Source organism: Haliotis rufescens, unplaced genomic scaffold, assembly GCF_023055435.1.
Source record: "Haliotis rufescens isolate VD_foot unplaced genomic scaffold, xgHalRufe1.0.p SCAF_13, whole genome shotgun sequence".
In the NCBI taxonomy this organism is placed as follows: domain Eukaryota; kingdom Metazoa; phylum Mollusca; class Gastropoda; order Lepetellida; family Haliotidae; genus Haliotis; species Haliotis rufescens.
The window spans coordinates 38608367-38632882 of NW_025963813.1; the positions used below are offsets into that span (position 1 = coordinate 38608367).

General features: G+C 39.7%; 1 protein-coding gene across 1 annotated transcript; it reads left to right on the forward strand.

Moving 5' to 3' along the window:
* Positions 1-611: 611 nt before the first annotated feature.
* LOC124121779 lies at positions 612-23516 on the forward strand. The gene is made up of 6 exons (XM_046484844.2): positions 612-743; positions 973-1006; positions 20379-20495; positions 21276-21996; positions 22303-22478; positions 22768-23516. The coding sequence occupies exons 1-6, from the start codon at positions 690-692 to the stop codon at positions 23514-23516; spliced, it is 1851 nt and encodes a 616-aa protein (XP_046340800.2). The 5' UTR covers positions 612-689.
* The last annotated feature ends 1000 nt before the right edge of the window (positions 23517-24516 follow it).

The following is a 24516-nucleotide window of genomic DNA, read 5'->3' on the forward strand; positions in this document are numbered from 1 at the left end:
CATTGCATAATTTAAAGAAGGTGAGGTGATGTGGAACGGGGTTTAACGACGCGTTCAAAATTATTGCCTTTATATAGCGATAAGCATGCATGTGTGTATGTAGCTAGTTGTACCAGTCCGGACTAATGCCCAGTCCAGGCCCACTGAGATACCATGTCGCAGTTTAACATGGATACCCCACTTAGACACAGTATACTGACCCCGAGCCGACCAGTCCTTGTTCCAGCCCATTAATGCCGAGCGCACGACATAGTGACAACAAGTACCATCTTATAACGTCTATTAGTATGACGCAGCCGGGGATCGAACCACGGACCTTCCGCTTTCCGGGCGGACGCTCTACCACAAGTACACGGAGGCTGTCACTTTACCAAGAAAGCGTAACCCCAAATATAACTTTAGTAACATATTTGTACACAAAGGTTGTGTATAACTGACGACTTCATGGTGAAATAATCGCATGTGATGAATATTGCTTACCCTGTAGATAGCGTGAAGTTTGCAGTCCCATGCGAGTTAACAACCACGAGCCGATTGGCTGTAGTTGAGCCTCGTTGTTATAAATATACGTAACGAGATTACAAATCGCAGGCCTTGCGTGTCCGCTTCAACGTCAGTTTACCGCACTCGCTCAAATGACAGTGAAGTCTAAAATTGGAAGAATACCTTAGCCATTTGTATGCACACTTATGTCAGGGGAAAAACGTGCTGGAGGGGTACAGACACAGCCAAAATCCAAACGTGTAAGTTAAACACATAATTGATTTATCCGAAATATGTGATAACTTCCCTTAACCGGGAAGTTAAATGTTATTGTTTAAAATGCAGCAAATTGTGTACGAAATGGTAGTCACGCTACAAATGTTCAATGTGTCGTTTGTGGTTGTATCGGTAATATTAATATTGACATAAAATTATACTTGAAAAAAGACGTTTCCAGGATGACTTTTTGTGTTGTTTTTGTTTATACAGCCCAAAAAAACTGATCCAAGAGGATATACTAAAGGTTGGTGGAATACGCTTGTTACAAATAATGTGCGATAAGGAATGATCTTTATACACTTAACTGAGCAATGAATGATAGTATTGTGCCCGATCGTCAGTGAGTACATTGTCAGTCCACCAGATAAAACAATTAGAGCTAACGATCGGGTACAGTGCGGCGTTAACTGGTGTCGTTGTAAAATACGTATAGTCCCGTCACAGATCATGGACGGTATTTTTCTAACTGCTCTTGTGCCCCGATATACAGACCGCCTTCATATAGCTAGAACAGTGCTGGCCTTAAACAAAACAAAAACAAAAACAAAACTGCTCCTGTATTAAGAGACCGCCTTCGTGGTCTAGTGGTAGAGTGTCCTCCCGGAGAGCGGACGGTCGGGGGTTCGATCCCCAGCTGCATCACACCAAACACGTTCAAAGATGGTATTTGTTGTTACCCTGCCTGGCGCTTGGCATTTACATGTTAAAACAAGGACTGAAGGGCGCGGAGTCAGTATACTGTGTCTGAATTGGGTGTTCATGTGAAACGCTGCATGGTGTGGGCTAACGCTATTAAATCGGCATTAGTTGCAGCCACACAAGCACGCACGCACGTACGCACGCACGCACGCACGCACGCACACACACAGACACGTCTCTATATTCGTGAAAAATCTTGGACGCGACGTTAACCCTCTTGAGGCCAGGGGACCATACATAGTCCCTCATTTTGCACACCCTCATGGTGCCACGGGTTCATATATGGTCACTGTAAATTAAGATGTAAAACATTGAGTTCTCAAAATAAAAATTATAATCATAAACACCCCAATCAGCTAACCGTTAACATCGTGTAACTCATGTTTTATAGGGTGCTACTATACAGATTGCGAAATATAGTGAGATTAGTAAAGTGGTTACCGCACATCTCGACCTTTTCTTCCATGTTTGAACTCCAAGCGAATGACGGTAAATTTTGATTATGCACCCATGTCACATACACGTAACTATTATGATATCAGACAGCAAATTTGAAAAAGAAATTACCATACTTGTCATAAAGATGTACTTTTCCCCACTGTTCAGGTTTTTGCGTAAGACTACTAACGTTCAGTCCGCAACGAAGGTTTTTTAGTCAAGTATTGCATATTGTTTTCAACTGTGTGTCATAGCGATTTAGCTCGGAGCTGGAGACGAAACGACAGTGAAGCTTGCCGTTCTGTTTGTGATGCTGATTTGCAGAAAAATTCAATTTTAAGATATGGAAATTAGCTATGGTCGTCAATATTAAGGTAGTATAGTGTATATTTATTGGCTGGACGTTCATGATCAACACGTAAACATTGAATGACGAAGTGATTTGCTGGGCTTGTTCGCATATTACACAGCCTTTTTAAAATTTTAGCCTCAATTTTTTTAATCTCGAATAATCTACACACATTATATAAAAGATCGATTTCTGAAGGACAAAATGTTTCCAGTGTAAATGTTATTTCGTTTTGATGTTTTGAATTAGTTTGCATTATGTTTTTCCCCCCTGCATTATCTAAATTATCAAAAGTTTTGATCAGTGACAAGTGACCTGTGATTTACTTAAGTAATTTTTAATAATTACTTTGTTTTGTATCCTTAGTAAGAAATATAATTTGTTAAAAAGATCTTGTCTAAGAGCAGACTAAATGCATTCTTGTGGTTCTTTTTTTCACAAATTTAAGTTGTACATGTTCCACCAAAGCTGTATGTCAGCTTGTTCAAAAGAAATGAGAAAAGACATGATAACTTAAAAACATTTATATTAATGATTTTGCTAGCTATATTTTCGAAGTTCAATACCAAGAATATATTTTTCCTTTTATGACAAATAATTCCATTACTTTCATTGACCTACACTCATGATGTATTATTTGATAGACATTACTCAGAAGTTGACGGATGACAAAGTAGACACAATTTATGGATAAATTTAATGGTAATTAAAGAAGTTGTTATCCATAAATACATGTTTTAGTACATGAACGATATTTACATTGAACACTACTTTAATCGAAGTACTTCATATTTTCACAATTTTCTCTTTCCCCTAATCTAGATATTTCTTATAATAGTACCGTAAAAACAATAATATTTCCTTCTTCACCTGTGCAAATTATGGTTTCCTTGTACTAAATATAGTCTACTCTACGCTTCTTGATTCAAGTATTACACTTGTCAAATTACATCTCGTTTCAAGCTTTCTATAAGTTAGATGTAAGCCATTAACAACACATCATAACACCCGAAGTATAAAAAAGCGGTCTGTGCGATTGCACAACGAAGCAATGATTGTATGACATATGGCGCCATAGTTACGAGTGATTTAAAATAGGTTTGTTGAATAGATTTGCTGCCGATGAAACGGTTCAACGATTTTGTTTGAATCTCCTTGCACTTGCGAATGGTAGTACGAATGTTATACAATTTGGTTACACTGTGTGAAGAACTAAGAACGTTGTAACACTTTTGATACAATGTAGACGTTTTTGAAACAGCGACGTCATCACGGTGTGGTACTGAGCGGTATGTAAAGCCAGGCGCCACGAGGGTTAAATCCCATTTTACCCGTACTTCTTATATGAAGGTGGTATTCAGAAACGTATAACGCCAGTATATGTTTCAATTCAATGGACTGGTGTCCCCCGTCGTGATATTGCTGGAATATTGCTAAAAGCGGCGTAAAACCATACTCACTCACTCACTCACTCACTCACTACTCACTCTTCTGAATGTGATGTAGTTAGCATAAAATAAACACGTCAATAAACTCAGAACAAAATTCCCCCATGTTCCTTTTATATATTCGTTTATTAATTCATACACATTGTATCAATAAGGTTTTTGCTGATGTTGCTCGCCATTTTTATTGTGCTTCATAATTATCCAACTATTATTTGCGAGTCTTACGTCTGTGATTAATGGTGAGCGTCCCGCGTATTGTATTGTATTTGGTTATAACAGTAACTAATTTTTAATGTGAAGTTTACACAATATACTGCTTTTCCAAAGGACGAGAGGTCGGTCACATGACTTTTTTCACGTGACTGTTTTCTTGAAATGACGTAAACACTGACCACTTCCACATTCCTCGGGGAAACCCTGGGAATTCCCAAGCACGAATTCTTACAGAAGCGTTGTTTAATTTTGAACTTTGAAAAAGTTAGAGAGTTTGATTGCATGCCCATTCAAGGATACCCTAGCTACAACCCATCATAGAGAAGAAAAAAAACCCGAAAAAAAACCCAACATCCAAACTATCGTTGTGACAATCTAAAGCAATCTATGAATTTACCTTTGTATCTATTTGACGCATCTTCACAATCACCTTTCAATGATCGGCCAACTGATCAGTGATGACAAAGGCTTGAAACAGCCACAGGTTTATTAACAACTTTGGAAATATCTCCCGTCACGTTTATCGTGTCGGCAATTTTGACGTCTTGTATTTGATTTAAATGTATTACGACGTTCTGTCATTGTGACTGACCTACTGAGGTAGTTCTTTACAGACCTTTCTCATCGAATGACGATATTTTTTTGGAATACGTTTCTTGTAAACAAACTAAAACAGATGTTCCTCGCTTTTGGGGGAACTTTTTTATTCCGGGATGGCCTATTAAAGCTAACAGTGAGTCAAGGCACCATGCGTGTATATGATCTGTTGTTATATTTGTTTAACAAATACGGTTTGGGGCGTTAATAAAATACACTGATGCAAGTATATTCTAATCAATTCAATTGGATAATTGAATATGTTTTCTTTTACATATTACATAACATCACTACACAAAATTTGGACAGTTGCAGTAACACACTACGGTGATCGCATTAAACACTACTTTGAACAGTGTTTCAGTTATATCACGGCGCATCATACTGATGTGGGATAAAAATCAGAAGTGGTTCAGGCCATCCAACGGGTGTTCACGAAATGGTGAGCGTGTTTTGCCATATAGGTGGTACCCGTCACTTACACATGTAAGGACAAGTCAACTGTTCACCTGAACAAAGCACGGAAACACACAATGACGCCCGTCCTCACTATTACCGAGCATGTCAATCATATCTTCCGTCAAAAACATGGACGAGTAGAAACACTATGTTCCTACAGCTAATACATGTCATACATTTGACAAAATGTATTCACTAAGAGCATTATTGTTAATTATAGCGTATAGACTCGGCATGCAGTTGAACTCATCACCCATCCCATTATTGATAATGCTTCTTGAAGAGCTATGTAATCTGAAGCTGCAAAAGCGCATTTTTACACTTTATCTTTTTCAAGGTCAAAATATGTCTTGTTGTCGCATTGTCGCCCCATCACAAATGTGTTTAAAAGGCGTAAAGTTCAGTTAATGTTACAGTTAGGAAGCGGTAACCAAGTTATATCTGTCGTAGAAATTCAACCAGATACATGTACGTCGTGAATTGAAATCACCAGTCCGTCCGCTTTTCTCTATGAATGCTTAGTGTACAACTCCAAGTTCCAAACACGTAGTACCTCATCAACAATCCACATCCCCCTAGTGCTGTGGTCGTCCGGAAGATCTTACTCTTGACAGTATCAGACAAGTGACGAGTGTACGCCTGACCTGTGACCTTGTTAGGACCCCTCACTGATTAGGTTCTTGTTTACTTAAGCGCAGATTTGGCCATGTTAGATGATATAACCAAAATCCAGGAGCTCCGGCGGGCGGCAAACTGGTCTTGTTATTGTGTGGTATGAGCTGTGATGTAGACCCATGAGAATGAAGTAACAAATGAGACCAACTCAAGTCTGCAATCATTGGGAAGTCTAGATTTCCACAGCTCTAGCCTGAAATTAAGAATGGTTCTGTGCTTTTTTTTAAATTTTATCATTTTTATTTTGTAGACATGGATAGACCAACCAGTAAAGAGTTGATGGAATATTAATGTTACTGTTACTTGTTACATGTTACTTCTGATCCACTTAAATTCAAGACACAATAACATGTTAGCATTCGATAATATGAAGGGCCTGTTCATGTACATGTTCACTGTAGTAATGTACATACCAGTCAACTTGATTATAATTTGTATCATAGTGTAGCGTGGCATCAACGATCAATATATGATAAACTCACTTGTCATCGATGTATTGACATCGAACAATGGACGACAATTCGCCATTCTTATTCGAGCTATGAATAGCTTCAATAGGGACAGTACCGGTGTCAGTAAAATTTTTGTAGTTAAAATATGTATCTACAAAATATAATCTAAAGGAGCCAAGAACAATATTTTTACATTAATGCTTATTTTCATGGATAAAACTGAGGCAATCTAGGCTTGCCGAATCTTTCTTGAATTGAGCTGGTTGCCTTTGAGATTTATTCTCTATGGTCTGGGAGACATGCAAGGGCATCAGTATCGCATGGAGAACTGACGTGTGGGGAGAATCCACATAGGGCCAGCCTGGGTCAGTGTAATCGGATATGATGTGGGGTTTCAGGGTTGGGTTGTTTGCTGAATAGAACAAGGGCTCACGAACAAAGGCACAGTGTAGAGATTAAAGCATTACCACCTCAAACAAGTCTGTTTATATCAGATATGTTATTGTGATTTGAATTCTATTTTTGAACAATTACGAGTTATTGAATACTCTGTATTCTTTCTTCATGGTAGACTATAAATATGAATTATCCACCAATAATGAGAACTACAATGTAAACATCTATCTGGAGATATTCAATAATACTACTGAAGCAGATATCCGAAAAATAGGACTAATCCACTAATATTTCTTTCTTAAACACTCACGTTACAGGCATTCTAATCATTATATTATACTTTATATAGTTTAAAAGATGAGAAATATTGCATTTCAAATAATGGCAAATTGTGTATCTTTCTACATTTTGAAGTAATTTCTGCAATAAACCTTAACATCAGATAGTGATATAAACGAATACTGTGATAAATGAATTATTCATTTCGTATTATGAATGAAATAAAATGTAAATATGATAGTACAAACAAATTAAATTTAAGTAGATAATAAAATTTAAATGTTCCACTCCAATATGTGTACATATACCTTTCATGGATGTAATAAAGTTTCAAACGTAGTAGTTAAGAATTTTACAAGTCACACACCGATGCTGCGATCACATTACTACTACATGCGTAGTGACCAGTGTCACAGGCTACATTCTTAGTAACAGTGTACAAGGAAAACAAGGTGAATTATGCATGATGTATTATGATCACCATGACCAACGTGGAGCTTATCAAATGTAAAAGCTTTCAAATGTAGTCATGTTAGGTGTCCATTGTTAAGCTTTATAAATAGATGTTTGTCGATGCATTTCATTGTGATATGAAAACAGGCAACAATGACTGATACTATCAACTACACATTTTCCAGGAAGTCTTTTTTCAAAAAATTCAAAACAATTTTCCTCCTGATAAGTACAGGTGCATACGTTAGAATGTTGCCTTGATTAGATACTTTATACCATGTTATTCGGTATGATAAAAACGTTTTTTTGTCAACTGTTTAGTTAACATCTAAAATTTGACTAATGCTTTCGAACAGGATCAGATTCTAAATTCTTGTCCAAGTTGTTTGTTTTGTTTGTTTAAAGCCAGACTCAGTAATATTCCAGTTAATGATGTTGGCCCGTAATTTAATAAGTTTGGGCTTGACAAACAACTGACTGGTCTTATGAACAACGTCCTACACTGCTTTGTCACAACAACACGCAATCAACAAAGTCACCGAGCTTGACCACCCGATCGAATTAGTAGCCGCGTACGGCAAGCACATGTTTTAGGTGCTGAGGGACCTACACTAACTCCGAATTACCAAGGGACATTGTATGGGTGAGTGAGGGAGTGGGTATTCCAGTTGTATCGCAGCGTGTCACCTTAATGTGGGAGGAAAGCCTGAATTGATGCAGGTATCAGACGTTTACCACTTTGGTGAAACCCACAAGCAAGGGTGTGGTGCTGACAAACCTACAAACATAATCAAGGTGAACCGGGATTCGAACCCACAATCATAGGTTGCTGGCGTACTGAAGGGACGCAACCCTCCTCAGACGACTGTGTCATCCTGTAACTCAAAACGTGAGCAAAATCTACTCTAACCACATTCAGTTGGCATACTTTTGTGAACGGATTTTCAAGTTCTTCATTATCATAATCATTGTGGGGAACACAAGCGAACAATAAAATGGAGCGTAAGATATAACGGAGTCGGATTGAGGCCCCAACTACAAAAATAATATATAACTATAAACTCAAACAATAAAATGAAGGTTGTGTCAGCCAAGCGGTTAGTAAAAACGTTTTCTCATTGTGAGTGAGTATGGTTTGACGCCGCTTTTAGCAATATTCCAGCAATATCACGGCGGGGGACACCAGAAATGGGCTTCACACATTGTACCCATGTCGGGTCTTCGGCGTGACGAGCGAACCCTTTAACCACTAGGCTACCGGACCGCTCGTGTTCGCATAAAAACGTGGGGCAGACAAGAATAGATCCACCCGTTTCACAACAAACCAACTGTTGCAGATAGGTCGTGAGAACAAGGAAGTTCTTTGCATGTGTTTGTGACGGGTGCAACCGGTAGGGCGTGATACACTCCAAGTACATGAATCATCATTATTTCATAGTGATTCATAAACACAATCACGCCTTATAAATAGTCAGAATCCTATAATGGACTCTGCTTTAAGCAAACATTTCTTATGATTACAGAAAGGATTTTGTCGCTTTTAGGTTACCATAGCCTTCTACCTAATGTCTTTTAAATTCGCATAAAAGACTTGCTATGTGTCGGTAAGTCAAGCAGTGACATTAGGGATAGGTTGCTGTTCACAGGTAGCTCATCGTCACACTCAGTAACCGCTTAATACAATCATTTCATCTGGAACCAGAGATCCCAGTCCTGCCACGATCCTCGAATTCAGCTTGACAAGGATCGTTTATTTATCAGCACCTTATCTTTGTTATACATCGCACCAATGTGGTAAACGTCTACGACCTGCATTACATCGCGCATTATGCTCAATAGTGATTAGTGAGTGAGTGAGTATGGTTTTACGCCGCTTCTAGCAATATTCCAGCAACATCACGGCGGGGGACACCAGAAATGGGCTTCACACATTGTACCCATATCGGGAATCGAACCCGGGTCTTCGGCGTGACGAGCGAACGCTTTAACCACTAGGCTACCCGACCGCCCCATTATGCTCAATAACCGTGATGTTATTAAACAGAGCCAAATCACGAGAACCCCCTTTTTGCATGAGAATATGTTTCTATGTCGTCACATGGAAGATGTTTAAATGAACCCTAGGAGAGCATGCATAGAGTAATTAAGGCATCTGATATTGTCATGATTTTCGATGTTGAAATGTTTGGCCAACCTGTGATTAAAACGATACTCTGTTCTGTGATAACAGACCACATTATCATTCTGGCAGGAAGGGAACCTTATTGGCAACAAAGGACATGAATAATCATTCAACTTAAACCAGGAAAATGTAGTGACGTGTTATCAGTCAATTAATTTTACCCAAAATTATATTTACGGTCGAATAGATTGTAAGTTTTCCTTGTTGACGGATCGACATGAATACCTTTTACTTTCAATTTCATTTCTATGATAGACGTTCAGACTCAGTGTATTGTGATATTCGTGTATTGGCCCCAGTTCAACAAATATTATATATTACTCATGAGGCAGAATAATCGTGTGCTATAAACTTTTCGATGTTTACACATGTGCATTTTAGCGATTCTCAATGCTGATTGGTCAAGTGAAGCCAATGACGTCCTTTGTTGAGGAAAATACCATATGAATGCACCAATGGTTACATTACGTCATTTGAACAAACCGGTCAGGTTTATCTGGAGGGTTGATATTCATACGGTTTTTTTATACATCAGAACTGTTTCGCCCGGTAACTTATTCCTATTATGTATGATGAGTTAAAAATTAACGTCACGTCGGCAATGATGCAGTTATACCTTAATATTAAATAGATTTAGACTGTATAAAAACTTGTCGACGATGGACAGTACAATAACTATACTATTATATTTAAAATTAGTGTTAGAGCATTAAAGTGTGATGACTATAATTGACAATTCAATATAACCCGGGACAAGCAATTAAGTTAGGTCAACAGACTAGGGGCCATGAGGACTATCACAACTTCTGCTACCTGCATGATTCAGCGGCAGGATTTACACCATCCCTTTAACGGGTAAAAGCCTCCTCTCCACTATTTATGCTGTTTTACGCTGCAGTCAGCTATATCACCGCTTTCTGTAATTAATCGAATCTAAATGACACAAACCCATGACTGAAAGCACGTGCAGCAAACCACGCCATCGGACGGGATGACACATAATCCGCCAAGTCACTGAGGCTGACCCCCCGACCCCGTTTTGTCACCTTTTACAAGCATAGGTTACAGGAAACTAATTCTAACGCATGGTCCCACGGTGGTAGACGTCCGGAAAGAAACGTCAATATACCAGAGCGACGTTTAGATTACGTTTTCGGTAATCAGACAAATATACTCACCGCTAAAAGAAACGCGAACCATAGAACCATATAGAGCAGCATGTATGTTGAGAATGGGTGTTTCCAAGTTATGACAAAGCCAGCAGTCAGTCAAGTGTCACCACGGAGTGTCTTTATTCTTATCACAATATGCTGTACGTTATTTTCCAAATTTACACACTAATTCTGCACGAGACAAATGGTACATCTCGCTGTGTCCATGAAGTCACATGTGATGCGTTCATGGGCATCGGTCCACACAACATACCAGTATGTTCGTTTGTGCATCGAACCTATCTCTTGAATATGGGAAAATCTTCATATATACTGAACAACAAACGTTCCTGTGACATTGAATAAGATTTAATGCAAAGTTATGTCCTTTTCCTAAATCTGAAACAATTTCGGTTTGCAACAGATAAAGACTCCTAAAGTGTTCAAATGGTTTAATTTACCATTCTGACTTCAGACATTGCGTGATAACACGTGGTTGACGTCGCCGAAGGCGCCGATCCATCTTATCCCCCATGTGCTCGATTAGTGAGAGATCAGGGTAGCGAGCCGGTCAGGGGATGACATTCACGTTGTTTTGATGAAGAGAATCCTGAACAAGTCGAGCAATACGAGGCCGTGCGTTGTCATGTTGAAAGGTAATGCCTGGGCCATGACGACCCAAAAAACGCTAGAACAACAGGGCCTATGATCTCGTCGCGGTAGCGCTGCCCATTAAGATTTCCCTCTACCATTATCAAACGGGTCCTCTGTCTTGCTGTAATCCCGCCCCATACCATAACGCTGCCGCCCCCGAACCGATCTTCTTCCATGACACAATGATTGACGTAACGTTCACCTCGACGTCGGTACACTCGAATCCGTCCATCGTTATGGCTGAGGTGAAAACGAGACTCGTCGGTGAATAGAACTTGTCCCCAGTGCATGGCCGTCAAGCGGAGACGCTGTCTGCACCACTGTAGACGTGCTTGACGGTGGTTTCCTGTCAAAATGGGACGTCTGGCGGGTCTTCTGGCGACAATCCCTGCACATCTGAGGCGGCGACGTACGGTTTGTGAATATATTCGTCGAAGGCAAGGGATTCTTCTTGCAGTCGCTGTTGCTGGCTGGAATCGATTTTGTAGGTGTGTTGTTCGAATCCATTTGTCTTGTCGATTACTGGTTACGCGTGGCCTGCCACTCCGAGGATGCATTCGTCTGTTGCCAACGTTGCCATAAACACCAATTGGTGTTTCTGTGGACTTTGAATTGTCTTGCAACATCACGTTGAATCGTTCCTGCTTCAAGCATACCTATGGCTCGCAGACGTTCATTTTCGGACAGGCGTGGCATTTCGTAATGTTGAATAATTGCGTAACTTTGTTGTTTTTCTGAGTGGTTGTTGTCAGCACGATGGTAAACAATGCATATGGAATCCCGTTTACGCACATGCTTTTAAACCAATTCTCGAGTAGTGAAATGCAATGGGCTTGCATAAAAGTCAACTTTTGTATGGAATGCATGCTTTTCTGTAGCAGTTGCGTTTTTGTGTCTTGATTCCATACATGTACTACAATATTGAAAACCAAACTTTACTCGTTTGAAAAACACACTGAAATATTGGTGTCACAGGAACTTTTGTTGTTGAGTATATTATCAAACATGTATGGTATTCGCGTTTCTTTTGGTTGTGAGTATATTTGTAATGATGATTTAGTAGTGTACGCTTTCATTTTGTCTTTGTCAAGGTTATGGTAGAGCACAAGACGTACCTGGATATATATTTTAAACCAAAATATTAACTCCATGAAAATAGTTTTCAATCATTAATGGAAACATGGTTAAATGAATAATTAATATAATTTTAAAGAAATAAAACAGTGACATAATAACTACAGAATTACATGAATAAGCGTTATAAAGCTGTAAGCTCCTTCACAACACTGTAACTATTAAATGGCTTTATTGGAGAATCAAAAAAAAGACAGCCACCTTAAATAGCCAAATATCACACGGTTTTACTTGTCCACCATCTTGAAAACATTTCAGCGCGTTTGAAACCACTGAGAACGCCCTCTGCAGAGTTAGACGAACATGCTGCGGTAGCGCGGCGGAGTTGACCAGAGGGGGTGCATGGGGGTGCATGGAGGTGTGAGTGTTGGGATAGATGATGGATTTAACAACAAGTAAGGCCATCTTGAGCAGGACGGTATTTGTAGATGGGTTAGCATATGAACCATGATTCTCTTTAGGTAGAAAATGCCCCGCTTGAGTATATGTACACCATTCCAAGGTAAATTGGGGCCTTTTCGTCACCAGGAGGATCGGCATAGCTGATTAGATGAGGGAGGATCCACGATGTTCGACCTGGTAGAAGTGTGTAATCGAACCGCACATCGGTGGTCTTTGACTGTGGTGTCAAAACAAACTCATTCATTTACTTCAACTGAATGTCCCTCTCAATTGTTATGGAGCCGTGATCCAGAGAACAGGATGTTATTAGGATACGAATAAAGTAACAATAGGATTACCAGAAAAACGGGGTATAACACCCAAGCCAATAAGCTTTGCCAAGTAACACCAGAGTAGGTCAGTACAAGATTGAAAACTGCCCCATATTTATGTATGACAGACTAGTCGGGTAGTGTTGCATGTATATATGAAAACAACGTTATCAAAATGAAGAGCAAAACTGTTGAAAGTTACCAATAAACGTGTATATGTATTATATCGTCACTGCAAAAATAATAAGTGTTTGTCTTTAGTGTTAACATTTAAGTACGTTATATCTGTATCAGCGGTATTGTCTACGTTCTTCCGGTGAGTAAGGGTTAGCCTTACTATCTCGTATTAAGTCAATTAAAAACTTCACATTTTAAAAAGTAATCCCATATATGATATACAACGGACAAATGTATCAGAGAAGGTAATTTTTAATCATTAATGTCCAAATAGGATTTTAATTAACGGTGGTAACCATAATTTGTTCCAAGCACCTACGGTATTTTATAATAACATCAACAGTTTAATCATTAGTCCCAAGCACGAGAATCTGAAGGCACACAAGTTCAGTAGCGTGTATGGCCACCATGTGCGTTGACAATTGCCACACAACGCCTCCGTATGGACCTTGTGATGCTTGTGAACACATGATTAGGAAGACGACGCCATTGTTGCTGCAAAATGGTGCCAAGATCTTGCAAATTCTGTGGTTGGTTCTGGAGAGTGCGCAGACTTCTGCCAAGAGCATCCCAGACGTGTTCGATTGGATTGAGGTCGGGAGACCTTGACGGCCAGTCCATGACGTTGACTCCCGCATTCTGAAGGAAGTTCCTTGTCAAAATTGCTGTGTGGGGTCTGGCATTGTCTTGTTGGAAGATCAAACCGGGTCCATGTGCTGCCATGAAAGGCAGACGTTCTGGTGCCAGTACCTGGTCGCGGTAAGCAGCAGCGCTGAGGTTGCCACGGATGACAAGAAGCCTGGAACGTGCATTGCCACAGAAAACACCTCACACCATGACACTTCCGCCTCGAAATCTGTCAACTTCTTGTACACAACACTGGGCGTAACGTTCATGACGGCGCCTCCACGCCCTCGCCCTACCATCAGCAAATCGAAGATTAAATCGGGATTCATCACTGTCTGAGTCCATCGTAAGTGTCGCTGTGCCCGCAATTGACGTTGACGTGTAATTGAGTCAGAATCGGCCCGCAGTATGGCCATCGTGCATGAAGGTGTGCAGTTCTCAGACGGTTTCGAACAGTTTGCGCACTCAGTCTACCCCTACACAGTTTATTTCTGGTTGATGTAGACGTCACAAATCGGTTACGGAGGTGACGTAAGACAATCTGACGATCCTCTGCATGTGACGTCACACGTGGTCGACCTGGCCGAGGGCGATCAGCTACGGACGTTCCCGTCTGCAACATGCCGATGGCATGTTCACGTTGCACATTTGAAAGGCGTGGCATGACAAATGGCCGTAAAGACTTTTGTTGTCTTGTGTTTTTCTTTTTTTGTTAATGACTGCCAACAAGTATGGCTGAAAACACGTGCGGCCACATTATGGCCACGTCCACGACCAGTTGCACGTGAAAAAACACTTTTGCCACTATAGTGCTGTGCACATGATCGATTCACCTGCACAAAAAACGGGTGTTATCTGAAGACAATACGTGGCCATTGCTGCTTAAATACACAATAAGGGCCCACAATGATAACTGGTCAAAATGTTAAAATTTTAGGATTGTGAAGTTTTTAATTTGGTTCAGTAAATTTGCAATTGTATTTCTGAATACATCACGATACAGTTTTACGATGCATCGCGTTTGCACTAGTGCTTGATTACAGCCTTGTGTTTGAGTGTTTCAGTAGTTTGAATTGCTGCTCTTAATGTATAAGTCTGGTCCACTTCCATGTGACTATATAGTATACAATAAGCTTTCGGGTCCCGTTTGGATCGATTTGGGTGGCAGCCTAGAATATCCATAGAATAGGCTCATCTCGGAATCTCCTATATCACTGGGACTCCTCATCGATTTAAATGAAGTTACTTATTTCTATCAAAATTATACAGTTTTAGTCTGAATAGACATCACCAGTTTGGAAATTGAAACTAATCTGTTAACAGTAACAGGACACTGCTTAAGTGTCATGTACAAATGAGAAAGTGGAATCTCGTCAATTAGGAGGAAGAACCTTAAATCTATTAATAAACATTAAAATAAGCAATATTGGAAAAATATATATGCATATAATATCTGGTAATAAACACCAAGATCACCTTCTACAAAAATAAGTTTTAAAAACCGGTTGATATTCGTTTGCGTATTATACGATTATATAACTTGCGAAAGTATTGATCTTTTTCAAAAACTAAGCCGTTCCTTAGCCTTGCGCTTTTCTAATTATTTTGACTAAAATGATCACCGTTATCATTGTATAAGTTAATGGGAAATGGGTGCCGATCAAGTACGTGCCATACATGTAAGCGACATTGTACGATTCCGAACTTATCACGAGAATGTGTTTATGAATCATTGTCAAATAGTGGTGACATTAAATGTAGAAAACAATACGCGAAATACGGAAAATTTGGACAAGGCTTTAAACAAGCTGCATGCGTAGAACGATTAATTTCAGTACTTCCGCTAAGCGCTTCGACTACAGCGTCAAACTCGGGCCTGTAATCTCACACGCGAGAACTGACCAATGAAATCTAAGAAGAAATATTACCGGTAGACGCTGTTGCGTGATTGACAATGTCAATCAAGAAAGGGAGGAGCTTGATGATATCGGTCTCTCCCAGTAAATTCCGATGTCAAATAACGACGTTATTTGGACGAAAATAACCGATGGTTTGAAAGCGTCCAAATAACGTTGTTTTCCCGTCCAATGACCATATATACGACGTTTCCGTGTTTGTAGTGTTATGTCCCGATAATTCCCACTAATCCGAGAGTCACAAACGCTCATGAGCAGAAATTATTTGACGTCACTTCTTGGAAATTCCCAGAATACCTATACAACGTCATTTCCGGTTAAGGCGTCACTTCTGGTTATGGATATTACCTAGAATTCCTACATAACGTCATTTACGGTTATGACCTCATTTCAGTTTGTGAACTTACACTTTCTGTGACGTCTTATGGGGCCAAGCTCGGTCCTGTCCAAACGAAACCTGCTATATCTGCTATATTATTGTGGACACGCTTCCCTCAAATTGTCATTGTGAGATTGATTCGGACCATGCTCACGAAGGACAGTTATTGGGTCCACCATTTTTTTCCTGTCACACAAATCTGACCAACAGATGGTGACGTCAATTCTGTAGCGAGACTTTCACGAAACCATGACAGTCGTAATGTCCCGATGATTCTCACCAATTTGAGAGTCACATAAGCTCATGAACAGAAATGTTTTGACGTCACTTCTTGGAAATTCCCAGAATACCTATACAAAGTCACATACGATTATGACCTCATTTCCATTTGTGAACTTACACCTTCTGTGACGTTTATGGGGCCAAGCTAGGTCGGTCCGAACGGAACCTGCTTTATCACTGTGGACAAGACTCCCTCCGCCTTTAAACAAATGTCTGACCAATCGTGGGGGAAGCCCTCATGTCTACTGAATGTGTCCATGTAGCTGGCCTACAATAAACGCGTGTGGAAGCACTTTCTGCGCTGTGTCGTGACTTTGAATGTTTTTAAAGTTTCCGTATGTGAAGGTTAAGGTCACTAGGTGGAATGTAGACGTCCAAAGAAACTTGTGTATACACCGTATTTTTGAGCATTCATGACTGGAAATTGACTGTCAAGGTCATTGAGGTGTAGGAACTGTGTTATTAGATAGCTAATAACAGAACCTATTTTTCTATCTATCTATCTAGTTTTGAATAAAGATTCATCATGGTTTGTTTGCAGAACCATGCCATCACTGTAAAGACTTCTTGGACACTAGTCCGGGCTCTCCTGATGTGTCATGTCTGCATCTCCAGGAAAATGCCAAATACAAGGATCATCTTCAGGAACATATAGAACGCTTATATAGTCATGGATCAACATCTGTAATCCTCACATTTGAAGAAACAAACGCTATCCCAGCAGTACAAGATGTCGTTGGAACTACTGAAGACATTCTCAAGGAATTAGATAGTACTGCAGTTGACAAGGATCATCGATATACAGTAGAGGGAAAGCTGCTCGGGGGGTCAAATATGATGCTGATAGATATTTCTTGTCCCGTGTGTACCACGTGTGTCTCAAACGTCAAGAAAAATGCGACGGGACACGTGTTGAGTATGCACATGGACATAGCAGCTGTCAACAGTAAATCACAGAAACAGAAAAAAGCAAATCCTGACCTCCTTGATAAACGGAAAGCAATTATGAATAGCTTCATACGAAATGTGTGTGCTCTACAAAATGTTTCTGGTGGTGGAAGTATAATTGTACATCTCCTCGGTAAGAACACGAAGGATCCAGGAAAATACATTGGAGGGTTTGATGAGATGGTAGATACAAAACTGAATCTACTCTTACCGCCAGGCGAACTATTTGTAAATAACTTCAAAAGGACGCATTTGAAAGGCAGTGGTTATGTGATAAAGTTTGACGTTGCATCAAACAGTACATTAACCACTGCGGACATGAAGACCAAACTACCTCTGGACGATTGTCTTCTGGAGCTTGATCTGCCAAGTCTTAGAACATTCATGAGGACTCTGTCACCAAGACGTCAGCAAGAAAGGAACAAGCAACAACTTCAACAACAGAGGGATAATGATCTTGTCGATCTGCATGAAAGTAGGCATGTACAGCTGAAGAGGTTTCCTCCTGTCGGACCTGATGTCAGTCACGAAGGCGCAGCGGCCATAATCTGGGGCAAATTGGAATTAGGTGAAAACATCAGTGCATTTGCCAAACTGGAAGAGGGTGGGACCTATTACTGTGGGGTAGCTGAACAAGTAAACATACTACAGCGATATAACACTAAATATATTGATTTTACAGGCATTCCTTTTTCAAACGAAACAACAGGAAATGTGGAAGCCTTTCTGAAGGAGAAGATTGAGAAGGAAATGGTTGCAGTGACTGAACAATTTGTTGTTGATAAAATGCAAAATTATTCAAAATCAATCGGCATCGAAACAAAATCTCACAAGGAAAAGGTGATTCTAGTTGTACATGTGCCTGCATATCGAGGACTTCTATTTTTTGATAAATGTGGACCTGTGTCATATAGATATGATGATGCTGTAGAAATTGTGAGGCGACTTGAGTTAGATGAATGGTGTGACAAAATCAAACAATATGTCCAAGGGCCTAAGTTTCGGCCCTCGGATGGTAGCTCAGGGTGATGACGGAAGACAAAACTCAGGAGTGAAGTTTAGACGACAGCAGCCATATTTATTGTTGATGGTTGAAATGAGTCGCAAAGGTACATGTTGATAAGAACGTGACAGAACGCACACCGGGACCTAGTGGCCAATGTTCCCGGGTGGAGACTCGCTCTGTCACTTACCTTCTGGCTCTTCTCTAGGCTGTCTCCCTGACTGACCATGTCAGTCGGGTTTTGTTGAGCGAGGTATTACGTAACGTGTGGCAAGGTCATTGTCCCACGTGTATGTATAGACGTAAGATCCGGCGACGTTAGGAGGTGTTAATTGAAATTTATAGATAGCGCTGGAGATTAAGGGTCCTGCCCGGAGGGGCGTATGATAAGAGGGGAACGCCGAATGTTTGCTGAATATATTAAACAGACAAAGGGCATAGAATTTCGGTGAACTTGGAAACATATTGAACCAGTTAGGTATTTAGATAAATGAAATGTTAAATAAAAGTATTGAAATGGTTTGCACTATTTAAGTAAAAGTATTGAAATGTTTTGCACTATAACAAATATATCAACATGTATCAAGGCAAATACAATCAATGTTAAGAACAAAAGGTTGGCGCTTGTTGAAGGTGTTTATGGAATATTTGCGGATTTTTTAAATAAAGACCTTTATCTATATTTACAGTTGCTTATCTTCAAACCAACCAATCATCTTTGATAGTTAATTATCGGTGCTGTAAAGATAATCTCAACTGTGAAATCTGATTGTAAACTAATAAAATATGAGACGTAATCAGTCGCGATTCCAGATTCAATTCCAATAAGAAACATTTATAATCGTTAACATTTCGTCTTCCTTGTGTTATATGGTTGAACAATGATTGTAACTGTGTTACATTGATTTTTGTTGAGATTCGGTAGACGCTCATTGCATTGTTTGGAAAGTGATCAGCCGTCTAAAAGTTTCTATGTTTGGATGCTTGTGTGGTGTGTAAACTTCCGATGAACACTGCTGACGAGGATAGTATGTTATAGAAACATATGAAAGTTCAGTAATGTTCTTGTGCTGCTATCTTGCTTGGCTGTGTATATAGTGGGACAAGAGTGTTAACGTATCTCTCATGTATTTCATCGCCTCGAAACCATCTTTCAAGTATCGCTCATGATCCCTGACTCCCAGTCTAGCCAATCTCGGAAGCTTGATCACAGTCACCGCTGGGTGAATATATGCTCACCGACAAAAAGAAGACTAATACCATACATGATGGTTAATATATAAAGTATTACTCATATTCGCAAAACGAACATACTGTTATGGTGTATGACCCGACGCGCTTGAACACATTGGACGTCGTAGATCCATGACTCATTTTGTCTTCATTTGTCATCACGTGCAGCATAAGAATAAAGAAACTGTGTTAAACTTCACTGATTGTTAGTTTTGTCATTAAGGGGTACACATTGGAAACATCTCTTCTTAACGTACATACTTCTCTATGTTTCTATGGTTCGCACTGACTTTTACTATCACCACTGTATTTTGTATTTGATACTGCACTCTGCCATCATATTATGTATTGTCACTGAATATTGTACTACCACTCTATTGTGTACTGCCATTGTAATAGCTGTGCAGTAATTTGTATTGATTTGTAAGCCTAGTTAATTTTGTAATACATTTGTTGATTGTACACCACTTGTTGTTTGTTTGTTAGTTTCACACTGGTTTCAAGGCTAAGATATTTGATTTTATATGGGAATAGACAGGCGACACTTGTTGAAGTGAGTGAATTAATATTCTCGCTATGTCATGATAGTCTGCAAATACTTGTTTGATTTTAGCAACGTCTAACACCTACGGGTATGCATACACAGATTTAGGAAGTCACAGAGTCTGACCACAGGTTCCAACACTTTCCCAGAATCCCTACAGAAAAACCTAAAGGACCTCAGAACCTTTTTCCTAAATATATTCATGTTAATTTCAGGATCAGATACAGACAGTGAAAAACACCAGCTGAAATTACCATGCAGTGACCCATTTCCTCCAACTACCTTCTGCCTTGGTGACAGTTTCGATGATGCTCAGACATATTTTTCACAAGGTACAGAATAACAAACACTTTACAAGTATTTTCAGACTCTGTGTCTTTCGAATGAATAATATTCTTACAAGATTCAAGCACAGATATTCCATAATTCCGAGGACCGCCTCCGTGGTCTTGTGGTAGAGCGTCTGCCCGGAGAGCGGAAAGTCCGGGGTTCGATCCACACCGCGTCTCATAACAAAAGACGTTAAAAGATGGTACTTGTTGTTACCCTGCCTGGCGCTCGACATTAAGCGGCTAAAACAAGGACGTAATCTTGTACATTTCTACAATTCAACAATGTCATTGCACATTACGACTGTTGACCTTTAGCTGAGAGAATCGCGAATGAGATCTCATCCTCATATTGAAGGAATGTTGCAAAGTACAGCGTTTAGCGAACAACAAACTGAACAAACGGATCTATTCAATTACAAACACAAGAAAGCAATTACAAATGAAGCCGATTTTGTTCGAACCTTTTGTCTAATTTCTATGATGTCAAGTTGGTTGATAAACTGTGACATTAAGAGTTCAGACAGTGATTTCTATTACATAATGTGTATATTACATATACATGAGCTCATTTATTTAAAGATAACTGGTATGTTTTTCATTGAAGGCACCCTGATCTAAGCCTCTGTAACTCGCTGTGTGCGGTGCAACCATTGGTCAAGCTATGATGCGCTGGTCTTGATTACGAATGCTAGTTTTGTTCCCTTTATGACTGTTGGATTGCCTGCCCGCTGTTCATATGTAACTACATACACGTAACTATATAAACCTTTACTTACACAGAGCAAGCAATGCTTCCAGTGAACTTTGTCAGCGACCTCAAGAAGAAACATCCACATGTGGTGAAACGTGTGGCAGATTTATTAGAATACAATAGAAGGGGCATTGCTTTATTTGGTCGGTCGCTGGCAACAACCTTAAACTTGCCTTGTCACAAACCACCTGATGTTTTGCAGTGTGATGTATTGATCATCACACGAAAGTGCCTACCTTTTGTTATATCTTTCTCATCAGAAGCAGTTGATGATGCTATTGACAAATATAATGCCGAATTGGCCCATCGCATGAGGGTGACATTTGGAAAATACACAGCAGAAAGGTTCACTTTCATCTTTTTGGCCACTGAAGAGAAAATATATGGGAAAAAGACCAAATTTCACTCCACTGTCCATAAAAGAAGGTCTACGGTAATTGAATCCTGCTTTCCTGATCAAAAACACATGACTGATTCCAAATTTGAAGGGCTGAAGAAAGCTTTAACAGCTACAGCTGCAAGAACAAGTATTCCTATGGCACCTAAAGAGGGGGGAAAGGGATCGTTTTGGGTTTTGATGAAAGAACAGTTTTCAAAGTTACTTAACAATGTTGATCTACGCCAACCATCAGATGTATCTGAAACACTTCTTGGGAAAACAGTGTTCATGTTTGAAGCTGCCCTACGACTAGAACGCAGTGGTAAAACACTGCTCATCTATGACAGCGTGGAGGAAAAGACCAAACAAAAGTAGGTTTGCAGACAACATACTTAATATACTCCATCAGAGCTATTGTAATACTGTATCAGGCATGATATATTAAACTGAAAGGTTTGAATATAACTACGTTGATTGAGAATTATCTGCACAGAGGCTGCTAAAGCAGTCTAACATTAGGAGGTATTCTTCACAATTAATAGGTGTAGAGACTTAGGCTAGTGCTGATGTCTTTGCAACTTCTTCAACTGTGCATAATAATAACACGTGTACTAACATGTAATCTTTGCGTGATGGAAGTGTTAAGATATGAGAGTAAAGAACATGCCATCTTTCAGTCATGTCCCAGCTGAAGGGACCATCGAGACAATTGACTCCTTCCGTCAGTCTGGTCTGGACTGGTCACAGTTCAAGTACATCATTGTAGCTGCCACACGTCACCAGTTCAAGGACATTCAGGACACGTTGAAGGCACTTAGGACTCCAATATGGAGGATCTACGAACGTGACGAAGGTTAGTAACACTTAGATTATCGTCATGCCTGTGAACGTAAGAATATTTTTATCCTAATTTCTTCAATCCCTTGCAGATGGCTTCTTTTACTTCAAGGTTGTGAATTGCCATGAATAATATTATGGATACAGCTATATTTGGCACAGAATCAGTTTACCTTTTTGAAAAATGTAAACTATAGTTCGCTGATTGTTCCTGATGGAAATTGATAGCAGTACATTTACTTCTGCTGAATGAAGCTAGATACAACACACAGAAAAAAATGTAAATTGCTGCATATTTGTTTCAGTTAAACCCCCCACAGAAACTCTGAGTATTGGGCTCATAGGCTACCCAAAGACAGGGAAAAGTCTTCTTGCCAATGCAATTGCAGGTGAGAAACTGTTCGATGCTGGATTACAGAAACCCACAGCAGTATGTCAAGAGAAACGCGTAAGAATTGGTAACAGAGCAATTCAAATATTGGACACACCTGGGTTTTCGTTGTACAACAAACAGAACATTCAGACAACAGTCGATGTGGTGGTGACAAAGGAAAGTTCCATTGATGCCTTCTTGCTTGTCGCCAAGGCATCTACAATGACATATGCTGAAGAACTGCTCTTCAAATATGTCAGATCTATTGCGGGGAAGTCCATGTCACATAAAATAGTGCTCGTGCTTACAACATTAGATGAAAACCTCACTTTGAAGGAATACCTAGAGAACATTCCTAATTTCCTGAAAGACTTCCTCCATTTCTGCCACAACCCACCTGTGCTTGTCAATGTCAACACTGGCACAGAGTCCGAGAAGGCAAACGATCAGAGACAAGAATTGTTCAGGACAATAGGAGGCATACATGGGGAGCCTGTGCAAGAGAATAAACAATGTGTGAACACGATTCGTCAGAAGGTAAATGAAGCCATCTGTGAACAGGACAAATGTCGGAAACATGACTCTATCCAGTATATGCAGCGGATACACTCATTCTTCTCAAGCCATTATGGATGCTATACAACTTGCTGTATGAATGAAATAACGTCGAATCAACGTTAATCGTTCACTCTCTCACAACAGTGACTGGACACCAACTTTGACACTTTCTCCTCAGAAGTCAATCTTCACACACATATCATACATACCCATTTTTGTGTCTGAATGAATATTGTATTTTGTTTGTTTAGTGATACCGACACATAATGTTGAGGTGGCGACCCAGATACAGTGTGACCTACCTTATCAATGCGTATGTGTCCGTCCGTTAACCGTTTCAGGAGCAGGACTCTAAATCTGTTAAAATTATTGTTGACACTTTCTATACACACCGGTCTAGTGGTGAACGTATACTCTTATACTTATATGATATGTTTGTTTATTGCACAGACTAGTGTTAATTTTTTTATTTTGTTTTGTGCACATTACTGCGACAGGCTCTACAATGCATTAAGCAGTTTTTTATGAACGCATCACGAGACGACTTGCCTACTCATATGGTCAATATTGTTATTCTCACTTTGATTACAATCGTGTGGGTTTAAATGAATAAAATAATAATTTAGTTATGTCTTATGATTAAAAATTTACTATTTTTCATAAATATTTTTCAGCCTTTTTCTAACACATTTGACATGACATCTGTACCAAGTGTACACATCATGCTTTAGTTGATCCGTTTTTCAATTTTGTTCACATGTACCTCCTGTTTGTACCCCTGAAGATCCAGGGTAGAATAGGTTTTCAGCAACCCATGCTTGTCGTAAAAGGCGACTATGCTTCTCGTAAGAGGCGACTAAGGGGATCAGGCGATGAATGTCATCGATCCCAATTGCATGGATCGATGCTCATGATATCAATCACTGGATTGTCTGGTCCAGACTCGATTATTTCCAGACTACAATCATATAGCTGGAATATTGCTGAGTGCAGCGTCAAACAACAAAACAACCTAACAACAGCCTTCTGTTTGTGTACTTGCAGTTTACATGTGTTAGCTAGGATTCAGTAAAAAACTTTGAAAATAATATTCTAAAATAAGTATTTTGAGCACAATGATATC